The 24,022-nt window shown below is 43.4% G+C and overlaps 1 protein-coding gene across 2 annotated transcripts; it reads right to left on the bottom strand.

Moving 5' to 3' along the window:
• Positions 1-87: 87 nt before the first annotated feature.
• Positions 88-23,366, bottom strand: LOC129330174 (flavin-containing monooxygenase 5-like). 2 transcript variants are annotated; one of them, XM_054980146.1, is made up of 8 exons: positions 23,103-23,366; positions 16,719-16,907; positions 15,517-15,679; positions 12,271-12,413; positions 10,759-10,961; positions 2,502-2,854; positions 2,240-2,312; positions 88-751 (listed from the first exon to the last, which is right to left on the bottom strand). In XM_054980146.1, the coding sequence occupies exons 1-8, from the start codon at positions 23,235-23,237 to the stop codon at positions 400-402; spliced, it is 1,611 nt and encodes a 536-aa protein (XP_054836121.1). In that variant the 5' UTR covers positions 23,238-23,366; the 3' UTR covers positions 88-399. The 2 variants fall into 2 exon arrangements, with proteins under 2 accessions (XP_054836121.1, XP_054836122.1); XM_054980147.1 differs by lacking the exon at positions 2,240-2,312 and having other exon boundaries at positions 663-751.
• Positions 23,367-24,022: the final 656 nt, after the last annotated feature.

Genomic DNA, 24,022 nt, shown 5'->3' with positions numbered 1-24,022 from the left:
ATTGACCGAAAGAGCAAAGCAAACAGGTTACCATTGACATGACAGATGGGAAATAAGTCGTAGTATCCTTTAAGAATACTTGGCAGAGGTTTTATTTATTTATATTATTTATATCATTTATAGTCCGCCTTTCTCACTGAGACTCAAGGTGGATTACATAGTGTGAGATTAGTACAATCAATATCAAGGACATCTCAATAAACAATATATAATGTGGATATTATACTGCAGTTTTTCAGACATGAAATCCACAAACTTAAGTACCATGTTTTATTTTGTGTGTATGTACCTATGTGCGTTTTGCAGGTGTTTAAAAAAAAAAAAAGATAATACCACCTTGAAAGGGAGAAGATAATCCCTCCCTTTACCCCCAAGAATCAAAATAAAATCCATCGAATATTAAAATATAACAAAGGCAGACAATGCAGAAAATAAAGCAACTGCTAGCAAGGCCTTAAAGAAAAATGGCTCCTTGGAATCAGTGGTGAAGTCGCATACTGCCCTTGTCATAAAAGGCTTGACGATCCGCTCACGTTGGGTCAGGATTGTTTTTCTGGCTTTGTCCCATTTTCCTGGTCCTTGAAGGCGGTACTGATACGGTGTGCACGGCCCAAAGAAAACCTCCCAGGCCAGCCTGGGATCCGTGAGGAAGAGGAGCCATATACTGAAATCCACAGATATCATAGCAGCCATTTCATCCATGTAGTTGACATAATCCACTTGGATTGTGTGCCGTGGGCTTTTCACGTACCTTGCATAAAACAGAAACATGGGTGTTGTGACTGACACACATTCATAGTGAACTAGATAGAACAAAGGCAAACAGAACTTTGTAAAATGCTTTTCAACATGTTCCGCATGGCAATTCATGGAATTTTTACTCTTTGAGGAATCCCTAAAGACCCTTTTCTGATACTCTCACATCTGATGAAGGGAGCGCTGCCTCTTGAAAGCTCGTACCCCGGAAATCTAGTTGGTCTTTCAGGTGCTACTGGACCTGAATCTTGCTCTATCATATCACATGCTTTCTATGCAGTGATGGTTTTCTTCTGGCTTCATGATGACTCTAAATTGGATCATTGTAATTCTCTTCCACAGGGGGTAAACGAAGACTGAGAGCTAAGCTACAAGTGACGCCTGACACAGGTTGGACACTTGTCAGCTTCCCTCAAATTTTGATGGGAAATGTAGGCATCCTGGTCTTGCAGCTGTAATGGAGAGCCAAGCTGTAAAACCAGGACGCCTACATTTCCCATCAAAACTTGAGGTAAGCTAACAAGTGTCCAACCTGTGTAAGGCGTCACTTGTAGCTTGGCTCTTAAGTGATGAAAACACTGTTGGGTGCGGGAAGGAAGAATAGGGAAGGGGTGTTTTACGTACCTCCACACAATTTCTTCAATTTAGTCTTCCCCTCACAAGCTAATTAGACCCACGGGGGGCGGAGGGGCGGAATGTAGATACCACGCAGGTACCTGCATTTTTTTCTTTCTGCAGTGCTAGCAGCAACTTCAGAAGGGAGAAGAGTGGAATTTAGATCACGGAAAGAGGTCGCAGGGGAAGTTTCTCCTTCCTACAGTACTGCTTTCCTGATCGTATCAGCAGCCAACAGTTTTCTCACATTCCCCTCCATCTGTGCAGTTTCCTCCGGCCTTAGACACTGTCCCAAAGTTTAAAAGAAGTCAGGCAACTCTGAGTGAGGAGGGTATTGCCAAATACGTTTTAAGCACTGCCTAGCAAAGGTAAATTGAAAAGATCTATTCAGTTTTTCAGTTTCTACATGGTCCAGAAAGCTCCTATACTCTCTTCCTTCATTAAAAGGTGCCAAGCAGGATTATGTTGATACTCCCTTTGCGGAAAGAATTAATTAATGTCTCTGGCAGCTGCAGTTTTAATTTGATGTATTTAAACCAACGTGTTTACATATGTTTTAAATTGTGTATATTTTGTAAGCCACATTGGGAATTGTGGAAAAGCAGGATAAATATTTTAAAGTAAATAAGTAATGTTTTACATGTATTCCACCTTGAGGGCACTCCCAGCAACCCGTTTTATTCTCAAATGTTACATACTGCTTTTTTTAAAAAAAAGGTACAGTTAGTATCTGATTCCAGCTGCCAGATTCATAAAGGAGAATAAAAAGCTAAGCACAAAACATCTGGACTGGCCGAAGACAGTTGGCAGCCCTGGTACAGTCCCATCCTACCCGACAAGCCATTCCTTTGGGGCAAAAGCATCCTACCGTCTGGCCATTTCCACCTCCTTGGAGAGAATGTCATCCAACATGTCCCTTGACGAAGGCAGCTTACACAGCCCTAGGAGCAGAAGTCTGCATGTCACAGAAGTGTCACAATGGGCTCAGATCCCCCTTCTTTGAAACTCAAGAGGTATTTTTAATGCGATGCTGAGGGGTAGCTTCTGTATATTGATGACATCCCACTCCAAAGTTTTGGATGATCACATTTATATTGCATTACGTTAATGTGGAATAGCTTTCCACTCACCTTTAAACACGCGGGTCACCCAGCGAGCCTGCAGTTCTGCAATTGGCATGATGGCTCCCAGCGGCTGGACTAGGCCAATGATAGCCAGGGTTGGCTTCTCCAAGTGAGGAGGAAAGATGAATTTATACAGGGTGACCTGGTTATCAACCACTTTGATGCAATTATCAAGGAAGGGGAATGAGAAGCTGTATCCTGTGGCAAAAATAACAACATCGATGTTGTCTTCCTTGCTGCCATTGTCGAAGATGACAGATGTTTTCTTGAACTCCTTGATGTTCGGTTTCACCACCACCCTGCCGGAAATGATGCGGTTTGGGAGGTCATCGTTGATAGTTGGATGCTGGCTGTAAATTCTGCAAAATTGAGGGGAGGGAGTTTATAAATAAAGAAAGCAGAAGGGAGGGATCCGCAAGGACTTACAGGGGGCACCTCATTTTCCCTCCTCCACATGTTCTCTTTCCCTTCCTTACCCCCATACCTCTTTTCCTGCTTCCTTCTCTCCTTCCCTTTGTCTGCCCCCCCAGAGATCACCTTTCTTCCTCCCCCCAGCAGCCCCTCCCCTATGGCCCAGTTGTGTGGTGCTGCCTGAGTGGGGCCAGTTGTTTGGGAGGGAACCTGCAGCTTCACTTTGCTTAGTATCCCCTTCCCTACTCTATGACAGTTTCCGTACATCCTTAAAGGGACAGACCACCCACCAAACACTGGCAGCTTTTCTCCTTCACTCCACACATCTCTGATTTTAAAGTGGTAGCAGACTATTTGGCTTCCAGGGGTTTTTTGGCACCTTTTGTGAGAATGCAATTTCCTGCACTTTCCTGCTTCCCCAAAAAGGCGCCCAAAAGCCAAAAGCCAAACAGCCTGCTACCGCTTTGAAATTGGAGACGTATGGAGAGAAGGAGAAAAGCCGCCAGCGTTCAGTGAGTGGACCGTCCCTTTAAGGATGTGTGGAAATGGCCTACTTTCTCTTTCCCTCCTCCTGGCAGCCTCCATACGTTCATTTTCCCCCTATGTTCTTCTCTCCTTCAAACCCACTAAACAACTTGCCTTTTATCTGCCCTCCATCTTCATCTACTTCGTTTAAATACTGCATTTCTCCACAATTGGGAACCTAAAGAAGCTTATTTCATTCTCCTCTCCTCCATTTTATCCTCACAACAACCGTGAGAGGTAGGTTAGGCTGAGAGGGGGGTGACTGGATCAAAGTCGCCCAGTGAGCCTCTGCAGCAGAGTGGGAAGGGTCTCCCAGATCCTACTCTGAAACTCTAACCACTACACTACCAGGGTTAACAGCCCTCAAGTGGGGATGGGATCCTCCCAGCTCCCAGGCTCTGCTCCTGCCACCTCTCACTTGGCCGGTGGTGGGGATTGGTGCGAGAACGGGCCTAGGAACCCCGCAGCACACTTCCACACACTCCAGAGCCATATCATGCCTGGAACAACATCCTTCTTAAGAGTGGCGCTCAACAAATCTGCCTTGGAATTTTTTTTTTATTGTACCCTTTCTCCAAGATGCTCCTGGAGGTATATATGCCCCCCTCCCCAACTGGTGGGGTTAGGTTAGCCTGACAGCACTTGGTCACTCCAAACCTTAAAGCCTTAGAGTGTGCTTCTGAGCATGCGCAAAGGCAAAAGCTGGATTTCCTCCAAAGTAAGTCCTTCCATCACACTTCCCATGACCGCCCATCCCCTGCTTTCAAGCTTAGGGGAAGTTGGCAACCGTATACATTACACTGGCTTTTTTTGGGGGGGGGGTGCTTTTGAACAGTAGCAAGCAGCCACACTTGGATGAACCATGCAAGTCATGTGGCACAAAGTCACTTGGTGGTTGTTACTTGGCCTAGCCCCAATGAGTCCTCCTTCAAAATCCAAAACTGCCTTGGAAAGGCCTTTTCTCCCTCCCCCTGTCTTTTACCGTCAGAAACCAAGCCTGAAATACTGGCTAAATTGTTATGGTTGCCTAGCAACCACCACTGAGTGCAGCTGGTTAAAGCTACAGGCAATCCTTTTATCGTTTGAGTGATTTTTAAATCCCTAATGTGCTTTTTTTTAAAAAAGATTTCTGATTTTTTTCCCTGCATTTTTCAGGTGTATAGGAATATCTGTCATCTCTGTTCATGGCTCCAGATATGTGTGTCTACAGATCAAGGCCAGTTGTCTATTAGTATATAGGATCATCCTTTTGGTGATGATGCATTGGGAAGCAGGTGGAATCAGTGGAACTGATACCTTAATCCTTACAATTTTCACATTAGAATCTGGACAGATAACTAGCCACTTTGTCAGCACCAAGAATGCTGGAGCAGCAGGACAAAAAGGTTCTAAACGATGGCCTTGCTTAGCATAGGAGGAAGGAAGGAATTCATACATCCTGCATGCATAATTTCTGCTTGTTCTTTCCTCCCTCCTTGCTCCAGCCATGCAGAGATCTTTCCTTTCAGACTTCTAAAAGAGTTTCCCAGATGCATGAACATAACAGAAGCATTAATACACGAGAGAAAGAGTTAAACAAGAAAATCTGACACACACTCATACTTCTACAGAATCCAGTCTGAAAGTATCAGTCTTGCCTTTTTCAAAAAGCCAGTCCTGGCAGAATGGGCAAACATGCTTGGACAAAAGCTACTTGCATCTTTGCGAGCATCCCTAAATGCTCAACAGGCATTTTCAAGGATTCAGAAGCAACATTTGCTCAGTGGGTGCATAGCTGTTCCATCTTCCCTTCCACTTACCCACTGCTCAATGTGGAATTCGTTGCCAGTGGATGTGGAGAAGGCCACAAGCATAAATGGCTTCAAAATAGGTTTAGACAGAGTCTGTCAATGGCTACCACTGAATTTAGTTAGTTACAGTCAGGGCTTTTTTTCAGGGGAAAGAGGTGGTGGAACTCAGTGGGTTGCCCTCAGAGAAAATGGTCACATGACTGGTGGCCCCGCCCCCTGATCTCCAGACAGAGGGGAGTTTAGATTGCCCTCCGCGCCGCTGAGTGGCGCGGAGGGCCATCTCAACTCCCCTCTGTCTGGAGATCAGGGGGCAGGGCCACCAGCCATGTGACCATTTTCAAGAGGTTCTGGAACTCCGTTCCACTGTGTTCCGCCCAAAAAAAAACCCTGGTTACAGTGAAATCCTAAACAGAGTTACTTCAGTCTAAGCCCATTGAAATCAATGGGATTAGATTGGAGTAACTCTGCTTAGGATTTTGCTGTTAGTTGTACTATTTATCTGCCTTTCTCACCGAGACTCAAAGCAGTTCACACAGAATGAGGAGGTTCCTTTTATTCACCACAGCTAGTAAATCTCTAAATATCAATGCTAGGTAGTGACACCAGGCCTTGGTCTCAACGCCCAATTTATTGGCTACTGGATGAAACAAGATGGTGGACTACTTGTCTGACCCAGAAATGCACTCCTTATGTTCTTAACATGAGCCCTGACACATCACTCCAAAAGCTAGGATTAGGAATTTAATCAGTTGATCAGTGATTGGCAAGTAACCACCAGTTGTTCAACCACCACAATTAAACGTTATTTAATATGTGACAAATAGGATAGTAACGTTTGTCCTACTGGCTGCAGCAGAGTAAGATTTTATTTTTAAAGAGCTTAAGTTAATGACAACAAATCTGTCTTTTTGGAGGGGGAAGTTACATAATTTTGCCACACTCACACTCCACCATTAAAGATCCAGAGGAGTTAGCTGTGTTAGTCTGTAGTCGCAAAATAGTAAATAGTCCAGTAGCACCTTTAAAACGAACCAATTTTATTGTAGCATAAGCTTTCGAGAACCACAACTCTCTTCACAGTCTCTTGCATCTGACAAAGAGAACTGTGGTTCTTGAAAGCTTAGGCTACAATAAAGTTGGTTAGTCTTAAAAGTGCTACTGGACTCTTTACTATTTTTCAACTGTCAAAGGCATACTTAAAAGGCAATTGCTATCAAGACGTGAATATCACTAAAAAAAAATAGATGTTTTGCCTCACAATCCAGGTTCTTTGGGGTTGGAAAAGCAAACTAACAAGTTGTTGGTAGTTGTCATGAAAATATAGCCTATTTCTAGTTCAAGTCTCTTTACTGTTGCTTTAACTCGTACTTTAAACTGTTTGACAAATATTTGACCATAGATGCTCCCAACAAAAATAGTACAGGATTCCAAATAATGTTGATAGTAAAAGTAGCTCAGATTATCTGCTTCATGAACCACCTGTAAGAACTGCAATTCTAACACACCAGAAACTGGATATGTTTAGTTTCTGACTGATTGGGGGGATAAAGTTTTGCTTCCCTTTCTGGCCACCCTCTGGCACTTCCTACCATGTCTGGCTCCATTTCAGAAATCATCTGGAAGTGTGTATTCTCCTCACATTTCTTCTTGTGACAAGCTAAGGTCTAAGTTGTGAAGTAACTTGAGTACAAGCTCATAAGTTATGCAAAGGCATTGAATTTATGACCTTGGGGTTTTTTACTGCTCCTTACAATGATTTTTATGATATTTCCATCCTAAAAATCCATCTATATACCCATGGTGTGCATCTCATTGGCTGTTCCCATTCTGACTTATTTCAACCTCTTTTTACCAATACCTGACCACAACCTGTCTCAGTTGGACCAACCTAAAGCTACATTTTTCTTTAGCAGGAATTATTATTAAGGCCAGCTCAAGATGTTTTGTTACTCCAAGCTGAGAGTTGTGCCCCAGCCCATTCTGTCATGTTGCAAGGGATGCTGGTGTGTCTTAGGCAATGTGCTATATCTACTGCCTACACATGCATAGTTTTCTTTTTAAAATGTTCTCAACAAAAAGCACTCACTAATGCAGCTGCTTATAGGAATGCACGATGAATCTCTAGCATGCCGCTTTTGGGCAGAGATCGATGTGGAAGTCAAACCTCCAGTAAATACAACCTCAATGGAAAACAAAGTCCTGACAGATGTCACTTGACTAAAGTGCCAAAGAGAAAATCAACTTGTTGCAAGCAAAGGGATGTCATGCAAATGAAGAATATCTGTTGGTCTTTGATAGAATTAGGACCATTATGAAAGTGCAAATGTCCAAGTTAGTAGAATGCTTGAACCTGGAATCACATCAAGATGTCAATCATTCAATTGCTTTAGATCACAACAGTTCATCTGAAGGACAGCAATACTGTCTGCTGAGGACTAAGAGAAAATGAACGGTTCCCACTTTACAGGGACAGGCTACACCAAAAAATATTTGTAGTTATTATACTTCCTTGACAGTCAAAAGATCCAATATCACCTTTGTTAAAGGCATAAGCATCAAGCTCACCAATAATCAACACAGGACATCACCAGCAAAGGGACAATCATACATGGGCAGAACGAGTAATCAAGAATGAAGAGATGATGCCAGGTTCAGCACTGGCCATTTCCACACTACTTACCTTCATCTGGAACGCTGCGGAACGTCGCCAAAAAAAACGCGGAAGAGAGCGTCTTCTCGTGCGAGTTTTACGCAATGTCACGCAAAACTCGTGCGAGAAGACGCTATCTTCCACGATTTTTTTGCAATGTTCCGCAGCATTCTGGATGAAGGTAAGTAGTGTGGAAACAGCCCAAGTCCCACAGCATGTTCAAAAACATCAAGACAATAAAATTAACATCCAGCAAAGAAGCACCCATACATCCATGTTGTGCAAAAGATTCACTAGGATCTGATGTCTACAGATGAACGTACACAGTTCCATTATCTCCACAAAGAATCCAGTACAATACTTCTGTGTTCATCATAATGAAGGAAAAGTAGACCAAAGGATGCTGTTATCATCACTGCAGAAGACACCAATATCAACATTCTTGCAGCATCTGCACCACACCCAATAGAAGATGTATGTTTTTGATTGCAGAGGACTTTGCTCAAAGGGCGTGGCTGAAATTATTATTCCACTGCACCTTCATACTGTAACAGACACATGCTGATTTTTTTTTAATATGGCAAAATGCATTTCAAAATACAGCTAAATGAGGTGGCACCAAAAAGCTGCTGGGAAGAATTAGACAGAGTTCTCCAGGGACACTGTATATAATAAACAACGTAGAACAGTTCACTTTCAGATTATGTCTGTCAAGACAATGTCAGCAACATACTAGCGGAAGTGGAAGTAAATGAAGAAGAAATCTACTCAGAGATTACCTCCTGATAGTGACAATCACAACTTGAAGGTGACCAGTTTGATGCACCACCTGCACCACAGAATGGGTTCTTGTTGAAGGCAGAGTCCTGCCAATCCATTATACAAAGTCACATCTTCCAGACATTTTTGATGATCTCACTGCATGCAGAAGTTCTACAGTTAAACCCATTGAGCCAAATGAATCTGATGAGGCCACAAATTCTGACAGTAAGCTAGAATCTGATTATGACCGAGAATTCCTATCATGGTTCGGCAAGATGTGATTTATTTTTTCTCTCAGACTCCGGCCGATTCCAGATGACTAACCTTAAGGCGTTTCATGCCGCCCTCTTCCGGATCGCGACAGGGAAAATGCGAAATATCGCGTTTCCTCGCACGAGTTTTGCGCGTTGTCGCGCAAAACTCGCGCGAGGAAACATGATATTTCGCATTTTCCCCGTCGCGATCCGGAAGAGGGCGGCATGAAACGCCTTAAGGTTAGTCATCTGGAATCGGCCTCCTTGTGCGTAATTTATATATAACAGAACTATTCTTTTTCCATTCGTGTAAGTATATCGTTACGCATGACATCCTATCTGTATTGATGTTCAACTTTTAAAAACTTGTTTCAAAACAGAAAATGTCTGTTAAATGCATATTTCTTTCTCATGAATGATCTGATTTACACAAAAAATGGAAAGAAAGAAAGAAAGAAAGAAAGAAAGAAAGAAAGAAAGAAAGAAAGAAAGAAAGAAAGAAAGAAAGAAAGAAAGAAAGAAAGAAAGAAAGAAAGAAAGAAAGAAAGAAAGAAAGAAAGAAAGAAATCAGCATTTCTTGAGATGGCTACTTTGAAACTTTCAACCATATTGCTGTTTTGTTAAAAAAAACCTCTAAAGGTGTCAAAATAGTTTTTCTTGATCTTGAAAACCCACAATTACATACCGCATACTGAGTCATCCAATTATTAAAAAGTGGAACAAGCTATGTTTAAAGCATTTTATAAGCCATCTTGAAGTGTCTAAAGTTTTTTCAATGTTGCATCAGTCCATTATTGTTGACACACTACTCGCATGTACAATCTACAGGAATTCCTCATGGATTCTCCATGAATTCCTTATGGATCTGTATAATTTTCTCTTACTATTAACAAAACTGGGCCAAATCCCCCTCCCCCGCAAAAGAATTTCACTTAACTTCATTTGTTTATAGACTCTCATTTGGATCCTATTTTTACATGAGTGGAAAGGCTTAGCATTAGCACAAATGTTCCACAATTGAGGACTGTACTACACAAGTGGAAGGAAATACAGGATCAAAGCCTTTGTCATCACAAGACTGCCATTAGTTGAGACAACTATTCAATAATTAGTTTGATTCATGGGGGAGATGTCTTACAATGCCCTTACCTGTATAGCCCAGGCAAGCCCAATCACATCAAATCTCAAGCTAAGCAAGGTCAGCCTTGGTTAGTAATTGGATGGGAGACCTCCAAAGAAGTTCAGGATTTCAGAGGCAGGAAATGGCAAACCACTTCTCTTGGTCTCTTGGTCTCTTGTCTTGAAAACCCCATTAGGGGTGGCCATAAGTCAACTATGACTTGATGGCACTTTCCATCACCATGTCTATCAATGGCTGTGAACCATTCTCCATATGCAAATGTAGTCTTTCTTTGAGTGCTAGATATCTAGCAGGCACAAACAATTGAAGATTACTATCTACAAGAGGTATCTGGGTAGAATCAAAATGCTTGCAACTGTACCATCCTAAAACTAAATGGACATCTCCTACAATGATATGAAAGGCTCATTTTTATCTAAAAATGTAGTTTTATTGGAATGATTCATGAAGAAGCTGTGGGATTGTCTGTGGGAAGGGGCTTGAATGCCACACAAATATGGCACACAAATATGGCCATTCAGAGCTTTCAGGAGGCATTATAGCAAAAATTATGTGACATTCCTACCTTGATACTGAGTAATTGTCATCAAAGCTATTGCCATCTCTTCTTTTCAAGGCAAAAAGAATGGGAGAATGCAATGGAAAAGACCTCAAAGGCCATTACTGCCAAGGCAGCTCTTTCTCTTCCTGTCTGTGTAGCTAGAATGCAATAATTCTAATAGAACTTCACCTGTGCTGAGGCTGGAGTCCATACATGACATGGTTGAACTTTTTGTTCATTTTTCGCTCCACTATAAAGTTCACAAACGGCTGAGCCCACTTCTGTTTGAAGGTGGAAGTGATAATGCGTCTATTCAAAGCAATGTCTTGGGGCTCTCCATCATCCCAAACGCGATTTGTTATCCATGCCCCACGCCTGGTGCTAAGGAAAACCTGTTGAAAGGAGAGAGGGAAGACTTAGAATGAAACTGAAGGTAACTTTGGAAGAGGGCTGTGTAGCGGGATGGGCCTGTAGCCCCTTACTCAGGGCCAAACTACAAGTGATGCCTGACACAGGTTGGACACTTGTCAGCTTCCCTCAAGTTTTGATGGGAAATGTAGGCAGCTTGGCGGAATGTTGGACAAGTGACAGTTGAAAAGTCCATTGGACAGCAGTCGGAGAGTCAAGCTGCAAGACCAGGATGCCTACATTTCCCATCAAAACTTGAGGGAAGCTGACAAGTGTCCAACCTGTGTCATTCATCACTTGTAGCTTGACCCTCAGCATCTGCTTGTTTGCCTAAGTGCAGTCAGATGTTAGGACACTTTACTGATCTCTTTTGTGCTGCAGTGCCGACTTCTGCTTTAATTTCTGCCTCCTTCACACAGAGCTCTTATTTAAGCAGTACTTCTGCAGAATTAGTTTCACTCAAGCTTATTCGGAGGTCCTAGTTTAAGGACAAATAACTTCCTAACTTATCCATGGTGTTTCTTTTAAAACATGCAATTTATTGTGACGAAGAAAAAACACAGAAATATTGAAACTTATTGCTCTTAAAATCTCTTTTAGAAACCGGAGTTAATTTAAAAGCAAGCACATAAAGTTCTATGTATGTATTTCTCAATCATCTAGATTCACTGTTACATCTTGAGGCTCTAACATATGCTAAACCAGTGGTATTCATTCTGCAGCTTGGGGGGAGCCACATTGGCAATTACCATCAACCAAAAGAACCGTGTCTACTTCTATCCCTCGCATGAGGCCTGAACCACAGGGACTCTCACAGATGACCCATTCCTACAGAGGCAGCTGTTTCAAGGTGACAGCCACCTGCCAAACACATTCCTTTCCTGGCAAGGGCCTTGCCCATTCTCCTAAAACAAGGGCAGATACCACATTAGGAACATGGCTCCAAAGAGCCACAAGTGGCAAGTCAAAGAGCCAGGGCTTTTTTTCAGTGGCAACGCAGTGGAACAGAGTTCCGGAATCCCTTGAAAATGGTCACATGGCTGGTGGCCCCATCCCCTGATCTCCAGACAGAGGGGAGTTTCGATTGCCCTCTGCACCAGGATGTCTGGCTTTTCTCATTCCTCACTGTCCAGATAGGTGGAAAGAAGCCATAAGTGAGGAGTGGCAGGTAGAATAGACACTTGAGGGTATGAGATCTGGATGTCACCTTGTTGCTATGGATGGAGCAGAGCACCTAGATGCACAGCCACAACAACCACAATAGTTACTTGCTAAGAACTTATTTGTACCTACCTGGCTGGCCATTTGGCTGATCTCCACAGCGATATCCACTCCCGAATTCCCTATGCCAACCACAATAACCCTTTTTCCTGTGAACTCGTTGGGGTTCTTATAATCTCGACTGTGGAAGTAGCGCCCCTTGAATTTTTCTATCCCTATAATGAAAAGTTCAGAAAAGTTGACAAGGGTTTGAATGCATGCTGAACCTGCGGGCTTTCTCTGGAATGGCCTACCAGAGTGGGCATTCTGGGTGCATTCAGTGGCTACATTTTCAGAAGGCGATGATTTGGCTCTGTGTTTTTAGATCTCTGGTGTTTTTAAAATCTTTTGTGGACTTTTATGTTTTTGCATCCTTGAAACTTGTCATCACATTGTTAGCTGCCTTGAGTCCAAAACAATAAGGTGGGATATCAATATTTTAAACAAATAAAACTAAATCAGCTCCATCCTCAAGTCCTCCCAAAATTTCAGCTGTTCTCCAGACTACAGAGATCCATTCTATTGTTTTCTAGCCTAGTTTCCAAACACCAGGGTTGCAGCAGCATAGAATGTAACTTTTCTTGAAACTCTATGGTTTTTACCATAAAGTCTCAGGTGAATCCTAGAACATCATGGTGAATCCTAGAGGCACATGATGACATTCCTTCCAAGTTCATGCCAGAAGTGACATTGCAGCATCCGTATGACACTGATTCCACTCACCCCCAGTTTTATACCCACTGCCCTACCAAGCAGCAGCAGTAGAGGCAGTGTCTAGGACAGGAGGTCTCTCACTATAGCAGCCTTATAGCAGCCGTAATTCATAATCTGGCTAGACTCCTAGCCACAGTACAGGCAAGGCCTACATTTATCATGAACAATGATTAGCCAAAGTTCCTAATACAAAAACATTCTCTAATAGAAGACTTAGGGTCATAATCTGTCACCAATCCTTGCTACCACCTCTTGAACCCATAATTTAAAATCTGTACAAATAACTCTTCCCTGCCCTCCCTAGGAATGGGCACATACATTTTTATTTTGTTTTAGTTTTTTTTTAAAAGCCTGCATGCTAATGGACAGTTTTTCCCTAAGGTGGCTGCTAGGCATGTTAAAGTGATGTGTGAAAATAGAAGAAAATGTGGGTATCTAGTGGAGAAGATGGCTTGTCCCTCCTCTTGCAAAATGAAGAACACCTGAGGTGAGACCAGCCTGTTACCTGAGGTGGTCAACCTCCAGGTGGGGCCTGGGGTCCTCCCTGAATTACAACAGATCCCCAAACAACAGGGACCAGTTTTCCTGGAAAAAATGGCAGCTTTGGAGGGGGGACTCTACGATTTTACATCCCCACTGAGTTCCCTCCCCTCCCCAGGCACTGTTCCCCAAATCTCCAAGAATTTTCCACTCAGAATTGACAACTCTACTCAGATCCACCGATTGGCCTCCATGCCTGTCTCTTATTAGTGGGGGGCTATATTGAGTCGTCTGCCCCATGTAGGAACGGTGGCCAATCTCGCACCAACTCACGTCCCCACCCCTCTCTTCCCTTGTGGTTGGCAGGGAAGGGTGAAGTAAACCTGGGACATACTGCAGACTCAGAACATAGTGCAGAGTTTGTTTTTATGCTGTTAAATCTGGCTTTTATCATTATTTAATGCACCGTTTTATCAATGTGTTTTTATCTTTATGTTGTAATCCGCCCTGAGCCCATCCACGGGGAGGGCGGACTATAAATTTAATTAATAATAATAACTCTACATGCCCTTCCCTTTTCCAAGCATACAGGAAGGTGAGGGGTGGAAGCAAACCAATAAGCATTATATAAATCAAATGTTGTTGTTGTTAAGATTAAGTTTGCCATTATAATTAACAAGTTGTCAGTGTTGTCAGTAACGTAACGCAACACTGTATGCAGGGCTCATTTTGAGGGGGAATGCACAGGAATGCAGTTCTGGTAGTTCTCCAAAGAGGTCACATGTCAGGTGGCCCCGCCCACCTGGTTTTTGGCCATTTGGGGCCTGTTTTGGCCTGGATTGGTCCCCAAATGGCCAGGATCGGCCCTAAAACAGCCAGGATTGGTCCCAAAACGACCAGGATCGGGCCTCTTATGGGTGGTGGATTACTCTCCCCGCTCAGCAGCGGCACAATTCTGACCATTTTGAGCCACTTTTCGGCCATTTTCAGCCCCTTTTTGCCATTTTGGGCCCAATTTCAGCTCTGAATGGCCAGGATTGGGTCCAAAACAGCCAGGATGGGTGATGTCAGGGGGTGTGGCATATGCAAATCAGTTATGCCAATGACACACTTCCAATGATGTCAAGGTGCGTGGCATATGCTAATGAGTTATGCTAATGAGTTCCTGCAGCTCTTTTTCTACAAAATGACCCCTGACTGTATGAATATGTCTACCGACACGATACTATAATTAGTGTTAATTTTAATGTTCTCGGTGGCTTCTGCTATGGAGATTGATGAATCTTGTCAGCTGAGGGAAGGAAGGAGCCAGTCCAGACAATCTCAATGCAGTATTGCTTCAGGGCCTTGAAACACAATTTTGAAAGATTAGTCATCTTGCTACCTTTCAGATTCCTCAACCTAAGATCAAGAACAATGCCAAGCATTAGTATATATGTATGGCATTTAGTCATACTAACACATATGTGTGTAATTTATTTTTAACAGACTTCAGATAGGTGTGGCCAACAGTAAGTCAGACCAGCCTCTAGTGGGAACTCACAGTTTAAAGTTACAGAGTACTAATGAATAAAAATGTAATTCTCCTTAGAAAGAAAGAAAGAAAGAAAGAAAGAAAGAAAGAAAGAAAGAAAGAAAGAAAGAAAGAAAGAAAGAAAGAAAGAAAGAAAGAAAGAAAGAAAGAAAGAGCAATGCCAAGCAGATGCACTGGGACCAAGAGATGCCATAACATGCCACTGCATGACCCCTGAATAGTATTGTATTATTAGTGTTAGGAAAAATCAGCAGTGTGGAGATTAACATGCATGAATTTTCCTGTTAAGCTTCAATGTGAATGCTCCTAATATTTGTCATTTAATCAGTTATATCTCTTTGTTGTATTGATCAGTTTCATTGTCCACAAAGCACAAGTCAAGCTGTCTAAGGCAAAACCCATTCATTCCCAAAAGATGCGTTGGGGAGTGAATAGCTGTACAACTACAGTTCTCCTATCTGGTCCATAGCAACAAGCTTAAACTTGTCGAAGAGACTGGGGATATCTGAAGCACAGTCATGCTAGTTAAACCATCCAGCAGCAACCTGTACCTGGGAAAGAGTGCAGTGGTAAGTAGGCATTGGTATGGTGGCCGGTACAAACCATGATCCCATCAAAAATGGATGACTCCTGTTTCCCATTGGTTTCTGTGATAACATTCCACTGGCCTGTTTGAGCGAAGTCTGGGCGCTTGCTAACGTTACATACTTTCGTCTGGAAGTAACAGGTAAAGAAACAAACACCGAAGGTGTCATACAGATATAATTTCTATCATATATTCTCAAGTTATAGATGTGTATTTTAGCATACTTTGTATGACCTTTAATGCAGTTCATTAGTAGGTTGTAGAAATATGTATATATCTTTGACAGCTAATTAAAACTCATTGAAAAAGAGTAGATAAATGATTTTTAATTGCTAGAAAAGATGAAGTATAATCTGTTAATCTATCTTGTGGTCGTTTTTTTATACATTTTTAAAGATTTATGGAGTCTTATCTGGGCAGGTGTGCATCAGAATTTAAGACCAATCACATTTGTATATTATTGTCACATGTAAAAGATCTTAGAGATCTTTATAAATAGCGAATGTCATTTAGTATAAAAGAATGTCACCAAGATAGGTAATGAGGGAAATCTCATAGAGATTTTAGGTGAAAAATGTGCGTCTCTGTGTTTATGAGATTCCAGAGCATTTGTTCCTTGACTAAACATGATCTGATTTTAAATCATTCATAGTTATGGCTGAGAAATGTTAAGAGAAATGTTAAATGTTATTGTATGCATACGTTTATCACTAATTGAATTCAGTTTAATATGCATTTATATTTTAGTATCTTGCTTAATTTAAAAGATTTGGGTTTATTTCAATAAAGAATAAAGGTTTAAACTCTCAGGATGCCTCCATATCTTGATGGGAAAAGGAAGAACCCACATACATAATTTGCATAGAGAAGCAGGTTCTCAAAGAGAGTTCATGACTTTCAGACCTTATCTAAAGTTCTGAGGCTATCCAGATTCTGGGAAATAAATGTTGCTGACTGGACAGCTCAGAAGCTTTAATGAGGCATGGATAAATCAATTGGTTACAAAGAGTTTGGGTCTTCTGCTTTGCCTTTTTTACTCACCCTGAGCATTCATCACCCCACCTGAAAAATCAGAGGACGAGAAACAACCTGCATGCATTCTGAGAAGCCACCTCGACTTGATAGGATTTCGACAGCCCCTACTTTCTCCATTAATGTGACTCTTACCCTGAAGTGGACGTGCTTCAGAAGGTCAAAGTGCTTGGCGTACATCCGGAAGTAGTCCATGATCTTAGAGTTGTGCATGTAGTTGGGGTAGTCCTCTGGGATGGGGAAGTCACTGAAGCACATCATCTCTTTGGAGGTGTTGATGATCACAGATTTGTAGATGCTGGCCCGGCCCTCCTCAGGATTCTCCTACAGGAAGCAGAGAATGATGCTTAAGCAACTTCAAAAGCAAAACAAAAAGATTGACGGGATCATCTACCTCACAAAGACGGAGAAGCTTCATTCCAGTTCCACACTTCTAATTTTCCTGAAAGATCCTAGGAATTGTAATTTGGTGAACGTGTTGAGAATTCTTTAATAATGAACATTAACTCCTTCACAAAATTACAATCACCAGGGTTTTAGGAGAGAGGGACTAACTATTAGAGCCATCTAAATATGTCCTGAAATTTTTGAACAATGAACATCAACTTTACTCCGATTTTTTTCCTCAAAAGAGAATTAACTAGAAGCTGCCATATCTAAAGTGCAGAACTAAAGGCCTCAGAGGCCTTTAACAGAAAAGTCAGTGGGGGTTAGATTTTTGAGTTAGGAGATAGAAAGGGTTTAAGGTCATCTTTCCCAGAGCCACACCAGTCCTTTGCTTCATGTGAATCTACACACATCTGTTTTACATGTTTTAAAAAAAACACAGTAGTGGAAGATCATAATATTAAATACAATATGTAATTATGCCATGACAATAAATATCATAAATACATCAATACAAATAGTAATGAATATATTCAAAGAGTGTGAAAGTGCCCAATGTAAAAGTGCATACAATAATTTAAATACATCATTACACCAGTCCAATATTAGAATTACACCAGTCCAATATTAGGAACAGCTCTTAAAGGTGCAGTCAATGCATACAATGTAATACGTTGTAAACTTTTCTTGTTTCTTGTTCTCTAAACTTCAACCAGCTAAGCAAGAGGCTCCCGTTCAGAACAGCAGTTTTGGATCTGGACTGGAAATGTTTACAGTTGAAGGGAAATTTCTCGCCTCACTTTAAGACCAGGTTGACCCACAGTTTAATCTTGAAAGGGAGGGAGAAAGAATCTGCCACTGAGGCAAATTTGCCTCTTTTGTGTGTGTTGTGAGTGTGTGTCTTTTGCGTGAATGTGCTCAAACAGATCCTAGAAGAGGGCTCCTAAAAATCCTTTAACACTTGTGGCACCCCAGGGTCCCCTGGGTGATGGCTTAATCCTGTCTATGAGACAGCTCTTCAACTGTAGCTGTAGCCCATCAATATATGTAGGCAGGACCTGCATCAACATGCCCTGAGGTCCCAGGGTTTCTGGCAGGGCCCTCTCCTGCCAATGCCCCCTACACACTCCCTAACTAGCAGTCTACCACTTGTGGTCCCCGCGGCCATGCCCTGACCACTGCCACTGGGAAAGGGCTGTCGGCAGCTGTGAGTATGGATGGTGGGAGGGCTTCTGAGCGTGGGAGTGGCTGAGACAGGAGGGCATGAGCAGGGGGTCTGGCAGTGGACAGAGGATGGGGGAGACTCTGGGAGCTCTCTGCCTGCGGTCCCCCAAAACCTAGAAAAAGCACTGTGTGCAGATTTCCTTAGTAGGGCAAACAGCCGTTTCCCTGGGCTGTTTCACGTTGGGAAAAGCAGTGCAGCGGGAAAGCTTAAGCCCTTTTCTCTTTGCACTATAATCCTGATCCTAATCAGGCCCCCAAATGCCTGAGTAGCCGAGTGTTTCAAACTCCCAGCACACATCTGGTTTGATGGGACCTGTGGCAGACCTGAAAACAGGTTAACATGTAGCTAGGACCTCAAATGTTTTGAAATATTTCCTGGGCAGGTTATCATCAGTGAACCTGAAAGTACTTCTTCCATCTTACAAAGTCCTGGGCCATTTCCATACTACTCACCTTCATCCGGAACGCTGCAGAACGTCATGAAAAAAATGTGGAACATAGCGTCTTCTCACTTGACTTTTGTGCGACATCACGCAAAACTTGCACGAGAAGATGCTATCTTCCACGGTTTTTTCACGACATTCCACAGCATTCTGGATGAAAGTGAGTAGTGTGAAAAAGGGCCTGGTGTTTGTTGGAGAACAACATGAGGACATTGTATCACACGTGTGATAGAGGTTTTGTGCCTCCCAGATGCACACTGGCTCTTTTCTATTTGCCAGCATGGCATGCAGGGAGAAGCAGCTACAGCCCCTTGGGCTTCCCATCCTCCAGGTGGTGGCTGGAGGCCCCCCAGGTGATATCAGTTGCTCTGGGAAAAAATGTTTGCCTCGGAAGGTGGATTCTATAGCATTAAAGTCTACCGAGATCCCTCCCCTACCAAACCCCGGGTTCTACCCCGCAAATCTCCAGGAATTTCCCAGCCTAGTAACTGGCAACGCTAGTAGCTCCCCACCCCCACACACACACATACAGTTTGTGCTTCCTCAAACCACCCCATGGAGCTGCTATTGGTTCCATTGTGCAATTTACATGGAGCCAGCCACATAAGTAATGCGAGTTTTATAATGGAACTATTAGCAACTCCATGAGGGAGTCTGAGGATGCAAAAATAATGGGGGGGGGGGCGCTACAGCCCCTTCTCTTGTCCTGATTCGGTCACAATCAGAAAAGGGCCAGTGTGCGTCTGGTGGCACAAAACTCCCGTTGCACGTGTGATACAAAGTCCTCGTTTTGTTCCTCAACAAATATGAAGTCTTTGGAATGTGTAGATGGAACCTTTGAGTTACCTCTCCTTTTCGGTCCTGCAGTTAGGCAACCCCTCGTCCAACTTGTGCAAAAATCACCTCTCCCTAGAGGGCAGTGTTACCAGACCAGGATCCACAATGCAGGGAAATATCACCAAATTTCTAATCATAAATAATATATTTTTAAAAGGTTTACACATAGACAGTATCAGACCAAGAGGCCAAAGCCCCTAGACACCCGTAAAACACGTCTCCCCCCCTTCCTACCTGCAATACACACTGCCTGAGACCTGGTAACGTTAGACTGTACTTCTAATAGTGGCTCATGAAATTCACTGCAAGGTTTCAGAAGGGTTTTGATCTTCAGAGGCCCTTTCTCTTGGTGAAGAAGATTCATAGCAATAGTTTCACCTGACATTTAAGTATATTCTATTTTAAGTGTTCAGGTTAGCATATTGCCGTCAGTATTACAGCAGCTCTGTAAAGAAGAGGATCTTATCATCTCCAGATAATGACAGCCAGGCCTGGTCCACCACTCAGGCGCCCGCTTGGGGTGCCAAAACTGGCAGGAGGTGGCAACCTGGCGAGGCAGCAGGTGTGGGTTGTGCCTGCCTCACTTGTTACTCCGCTGCCATCTGGGGTCTTCTGGGGTCCACCGCAGAAACACAAAAAGGATTCACTCCCAGCCATGGGAAAGTGCGTCAGTCTGGTGCCTCTGATTCTTTCAAGGGGTAGCAAAATAGAGGCAGGCTGAGCTGGCTGGCACACTGAGTTTGTTCTGACTGGGCAGCCGTTGCCTGTTTAAAATGTTTGCACCTATCTTGGTCTCCATGTCCCAGACGTTTTAAACTAGTGGCAAATGTTTGTCCACTGAGGCAAATAGCGCCTCTCCCAGGGCCGTTTCATGTTAGGAAAAGAGTTCAGGGGGGTAAGGCTGAAGCCCATTCTCCCCACCCACCTGCTCTCCCACACCTGGGAACTGAGTTCCACCACAGAGCTCCAGGCACACAGTCAGAAAATGTTGATAGGGTTGCCAACATCCAGGTGCTGGCTGGAGCTCTCCCAGAATTACAACTGACCTCCAGGTGACAGAGGTCAGTTCTCCTGGAGAAAATGGCTGCTTTGGACAGTGGACTCTATGGGATTATAAACTGCTGAGCTTCAGCCCCTCTTCAAACCCTGCCCACTTCCTAAATCTCCAGGTATTTCCCTACCTGGAGCTAGCAACCCTTAATTCCAAGCAGGGAATGAAGGCAATGATGTTTCTCTGTTTCCTTTCCCCAGCGTCAAATATTCAGAATTTGGAGGTTCCTTTAGCTACCATGGCAGATAACAGGGGCTTCTATTAGCAGAATGGGAATGGAGGAGGTTTGGTGGAGAGGTCTAAAGGAAGATACGGTAAGAGGGCTTCCCAGTGTGGGTGAGATCTGAGACAGCCACTCCCCTTGGCGACTGCCCACAAGCCAACTAGACCCAGTCCCATCCGTTTTCTTCTCGCTGTAATGGGGCCAATGGAGCTATTCCAATATTTTCTGCACTGAGATTTAAGTACTTAGGATATAGTATACCAACTTGAGTTGCTAGTCTGTCCAGTTTTCTACAAGGATCAATTACAGCAAGTAAATTGCATGCTGAAATTCAGGGTTCACAGTTACACACACACTGCCTCCCCAGCCCAAAGTGCCTCCTACTGTTGTTTGGTCAACTCCAGTTGCAAAAGCAAAACCCTGTCGTCAGCTCTGGGAGGAAGAAGAACAAATTAGACAGTTGAAAGAGCAGCTCATTTACTCCTACTCTTTGCAATAAGCTTAGGCACAATTTAGTTGGGAGTAACCCTTGCTGAACCCACTGGGGCTGACTCATACACAGACATGAAGGGGACTGGGCTGCAGAGCTGCAATCCTAAGGCCTTGGTGCGATTTTCTTCTGATCTGAAGAAAAATGCCTAGGAGGGGCCCACGAGGCACTTCACTTTGAAGGAAGATCCACTTGAGACTCGTCGGCAACTCCTTGGCTGCTGTGTGAAAGAGGTCGCAATGCTAGATGGTCCACTGGACTGATCCAGCAGGCCTCTTCATACGTTCTCATGAGATGCAAGGGGAAGTTGTAAATCCACTGACTTGGAAGTAAATGGCATGTAGATGAATGGGACTTTCACTCTGGAGATCAGACACAGCCAACTGTTCAAGGAAAGGAGACGCATCGCAGGAAACATTTACATCTCAAACTTTTAACTCACTGATTTCTGACCAAGCTTCCAAGGAACACATCATCAGGGGTTCCGCACACAAGAAAACGCAGAATAAATAAAACATTTTAAATACCATGGAAAATGTCAAATATCCTAATACGGCTAACTTCAGCATCGGTATCCAAAATGCTTTTGAAGTGCTCTGTGAAAGGGGCACTGTTGAATGTTTATTGTGCAAATTCAGGTTTTGTGTAGCTGCTGTACTATGGTGGTTTGGTTGTGAATCAGCACTCTGCTGGTTCAAATCCCTTGACTACCATGAGCTCAGCAAGTAACCTTGGGTAAGCCACTCCTCTCAGCCAAGCTCCCCAGTATATTGTGGGGATAATAATAACCCTAACTTGTTCACTGCTCTGGGTGAGGCACAAATCTGTCTAGAAGAGAGGTATATAAGCACAGTTGTTGTTGTTGTTGTTGTTGTTTATTAAACTGTTCCTCAGAGAATTTGAAGAGCAAATCGTATTTCAAGAACACGTCTCTCTGGCTCTCATTAATACTTGGAAGAGTGGAGACACTCAAACGAATAATGTGCACTCATACAAAAGGATACCACATCGTGAGGGTGTGCACATATCTGATGATGCCTTACTTTGCTGATGTGGCTGGAAGATTACCAGTGTACATTACTCCCTGAAGAAACATCCCTAACAGCAAAGGACAGATACCCACCTCGGGAGAAACAAGATCCCTTGCTGAGGTAGTTAGAATGGCTTCCACATTGTTGTTGAGATTCCGCAAGTAGTGAAAGGCAAAATTATTCACGAGAAGTCCCTACAAAGTATAAACTCTTACCAATATTTCAATAACTGTTGTGGTGGTAATAAATACTTACCACAGCGAAAGCAATTCTAAGTGTGGAAAGCATTTTGTAACATTTTCTTGCTGCTGTGGCCCCTAAAAAATAGGTTAGCGTTATTAGCCCCATGTCGCAGATTTGGAAGCTGAAAGGAAGAGAGAAGGGCTTGTTCAAGCCCTCCCAGTCAGTTCAGGAAAGAGGGGAGATTTGAATCACATCGGACTCAGAAGGCCATGATTCAAATCCTGATATCCTTATCATTCTTACAGTGCACTGGGAAAGGGGACAGGTGGGTCTGACAGCCAGCTGTTTCTTTACCACCAGCCTAAGATGATAGTTCCAGTACAGGTTGGGTGATGTGAGGCTCAGGAGAAATTATTAAAACATACACACAAAACTCCACCCCCAGAGAGCCATCCTAAGCAAGTTTACTCAGAATCCTACTCAGATATATTCAATGGAGCTTACTCCAAGGAAAGCATTCTTAATGTTGCCCTACTGGACTCCTATACAATTGGTTTAACAACAAAAAAAAAGGTGTGTATCCTGTCATGTCAAGAACAACCTCCAGAGGATACCCCCTGGGTCCTCCCCACCCAGGAATCCAGACTCACCTGAAATCTCCAAAGCCCCCCAATGTCGCTGCTCATCTCAAAGCACACGGGCTCCAGGTCTTCATCTAAGCAGCATTTAATGGAGGTTAAGCCACAGGCCCCAGCTCCGATGACTGCAATCCTCTTCTTGGCCATGTTGACTCCAGTGCAGAAAGCAACCCGGTGACCCACAGATGGGAAGGAAGAAGCCCTCAGGTGAGAAGATGCAGTTCCAAATTTGAGGAGCACACGAGTGGCAGAGGCTGCGCTTTACAGCCCTCTCTGTGTTAGGAGGCACAGAATAAGGAAGTATCTCACAGGCACAGAGTTTGGCTGTCAAAGCTTTCCCAGAAGAACAAGACTGAGCATGCCCATCACATGTTCTGTGACTCTCCTTACAACGTCTCAGCACGTTTTCACTACTATATTCCTCAGTTAATTGCTATCCACAGACGTAATATGAAAGATGATGGATTGTGTCTACCTTGCCGCACCCTAATCCCAAAGCACCCTTGTCCCCTCCTTTCTCCCCTTCCATCTTGACATCTGTATATACAGTGTGAGATGAAGCTCGGGCACAGGTAAGTCATTCTTCGCACTCATATTTCCTAGAATTTTAAAAATTTGGCTTCTGAAATTCCAGGAGATTTTGCAGTGCCTTCAGAGGGAAGAATTTATGGAGGGGAGGGGAGCTCTACGACATGTCATCCTAGGACTTCCATTTCTTGTGGACTCTATGGTATACATACTTGCATAAGGCAGAATCTATAGTATATCACAGAGTCCACTTTCTAAAGTGGGAATTTCCTCCAAGGGAGGAAATTGGCCCTCATTGTCGCACCGCCCCAGGACTGCATCTGGGAGGCCTGTTGCCTGCTCCCCCCCACTGGCCAGGTGAGTGGTGGCAGGGAGCGGAGGGTGGGAGTGGGGGATCCCCCCCA

Source organism: Eublepharis macularius, chromosome 5 (assembly GCF_028583425.1).
Source record: "Eublepharis macularius isolate TG4126 chromosome 5, MPM_Emac_v1.0, whole genome shotgun sequence".
NCBI classification, from domain to species: Eukaryota; Metazoa; Chordata; class Lepidosauria; order Squamata; family Eublepharidae; genus Eublepharis; species Eublepharis macularius.
The sequence above is the reverse complement of the archived record's forward strand: the minus strand, read 5'-3'. Positions and strand labels throughout refer to the sequence as shown.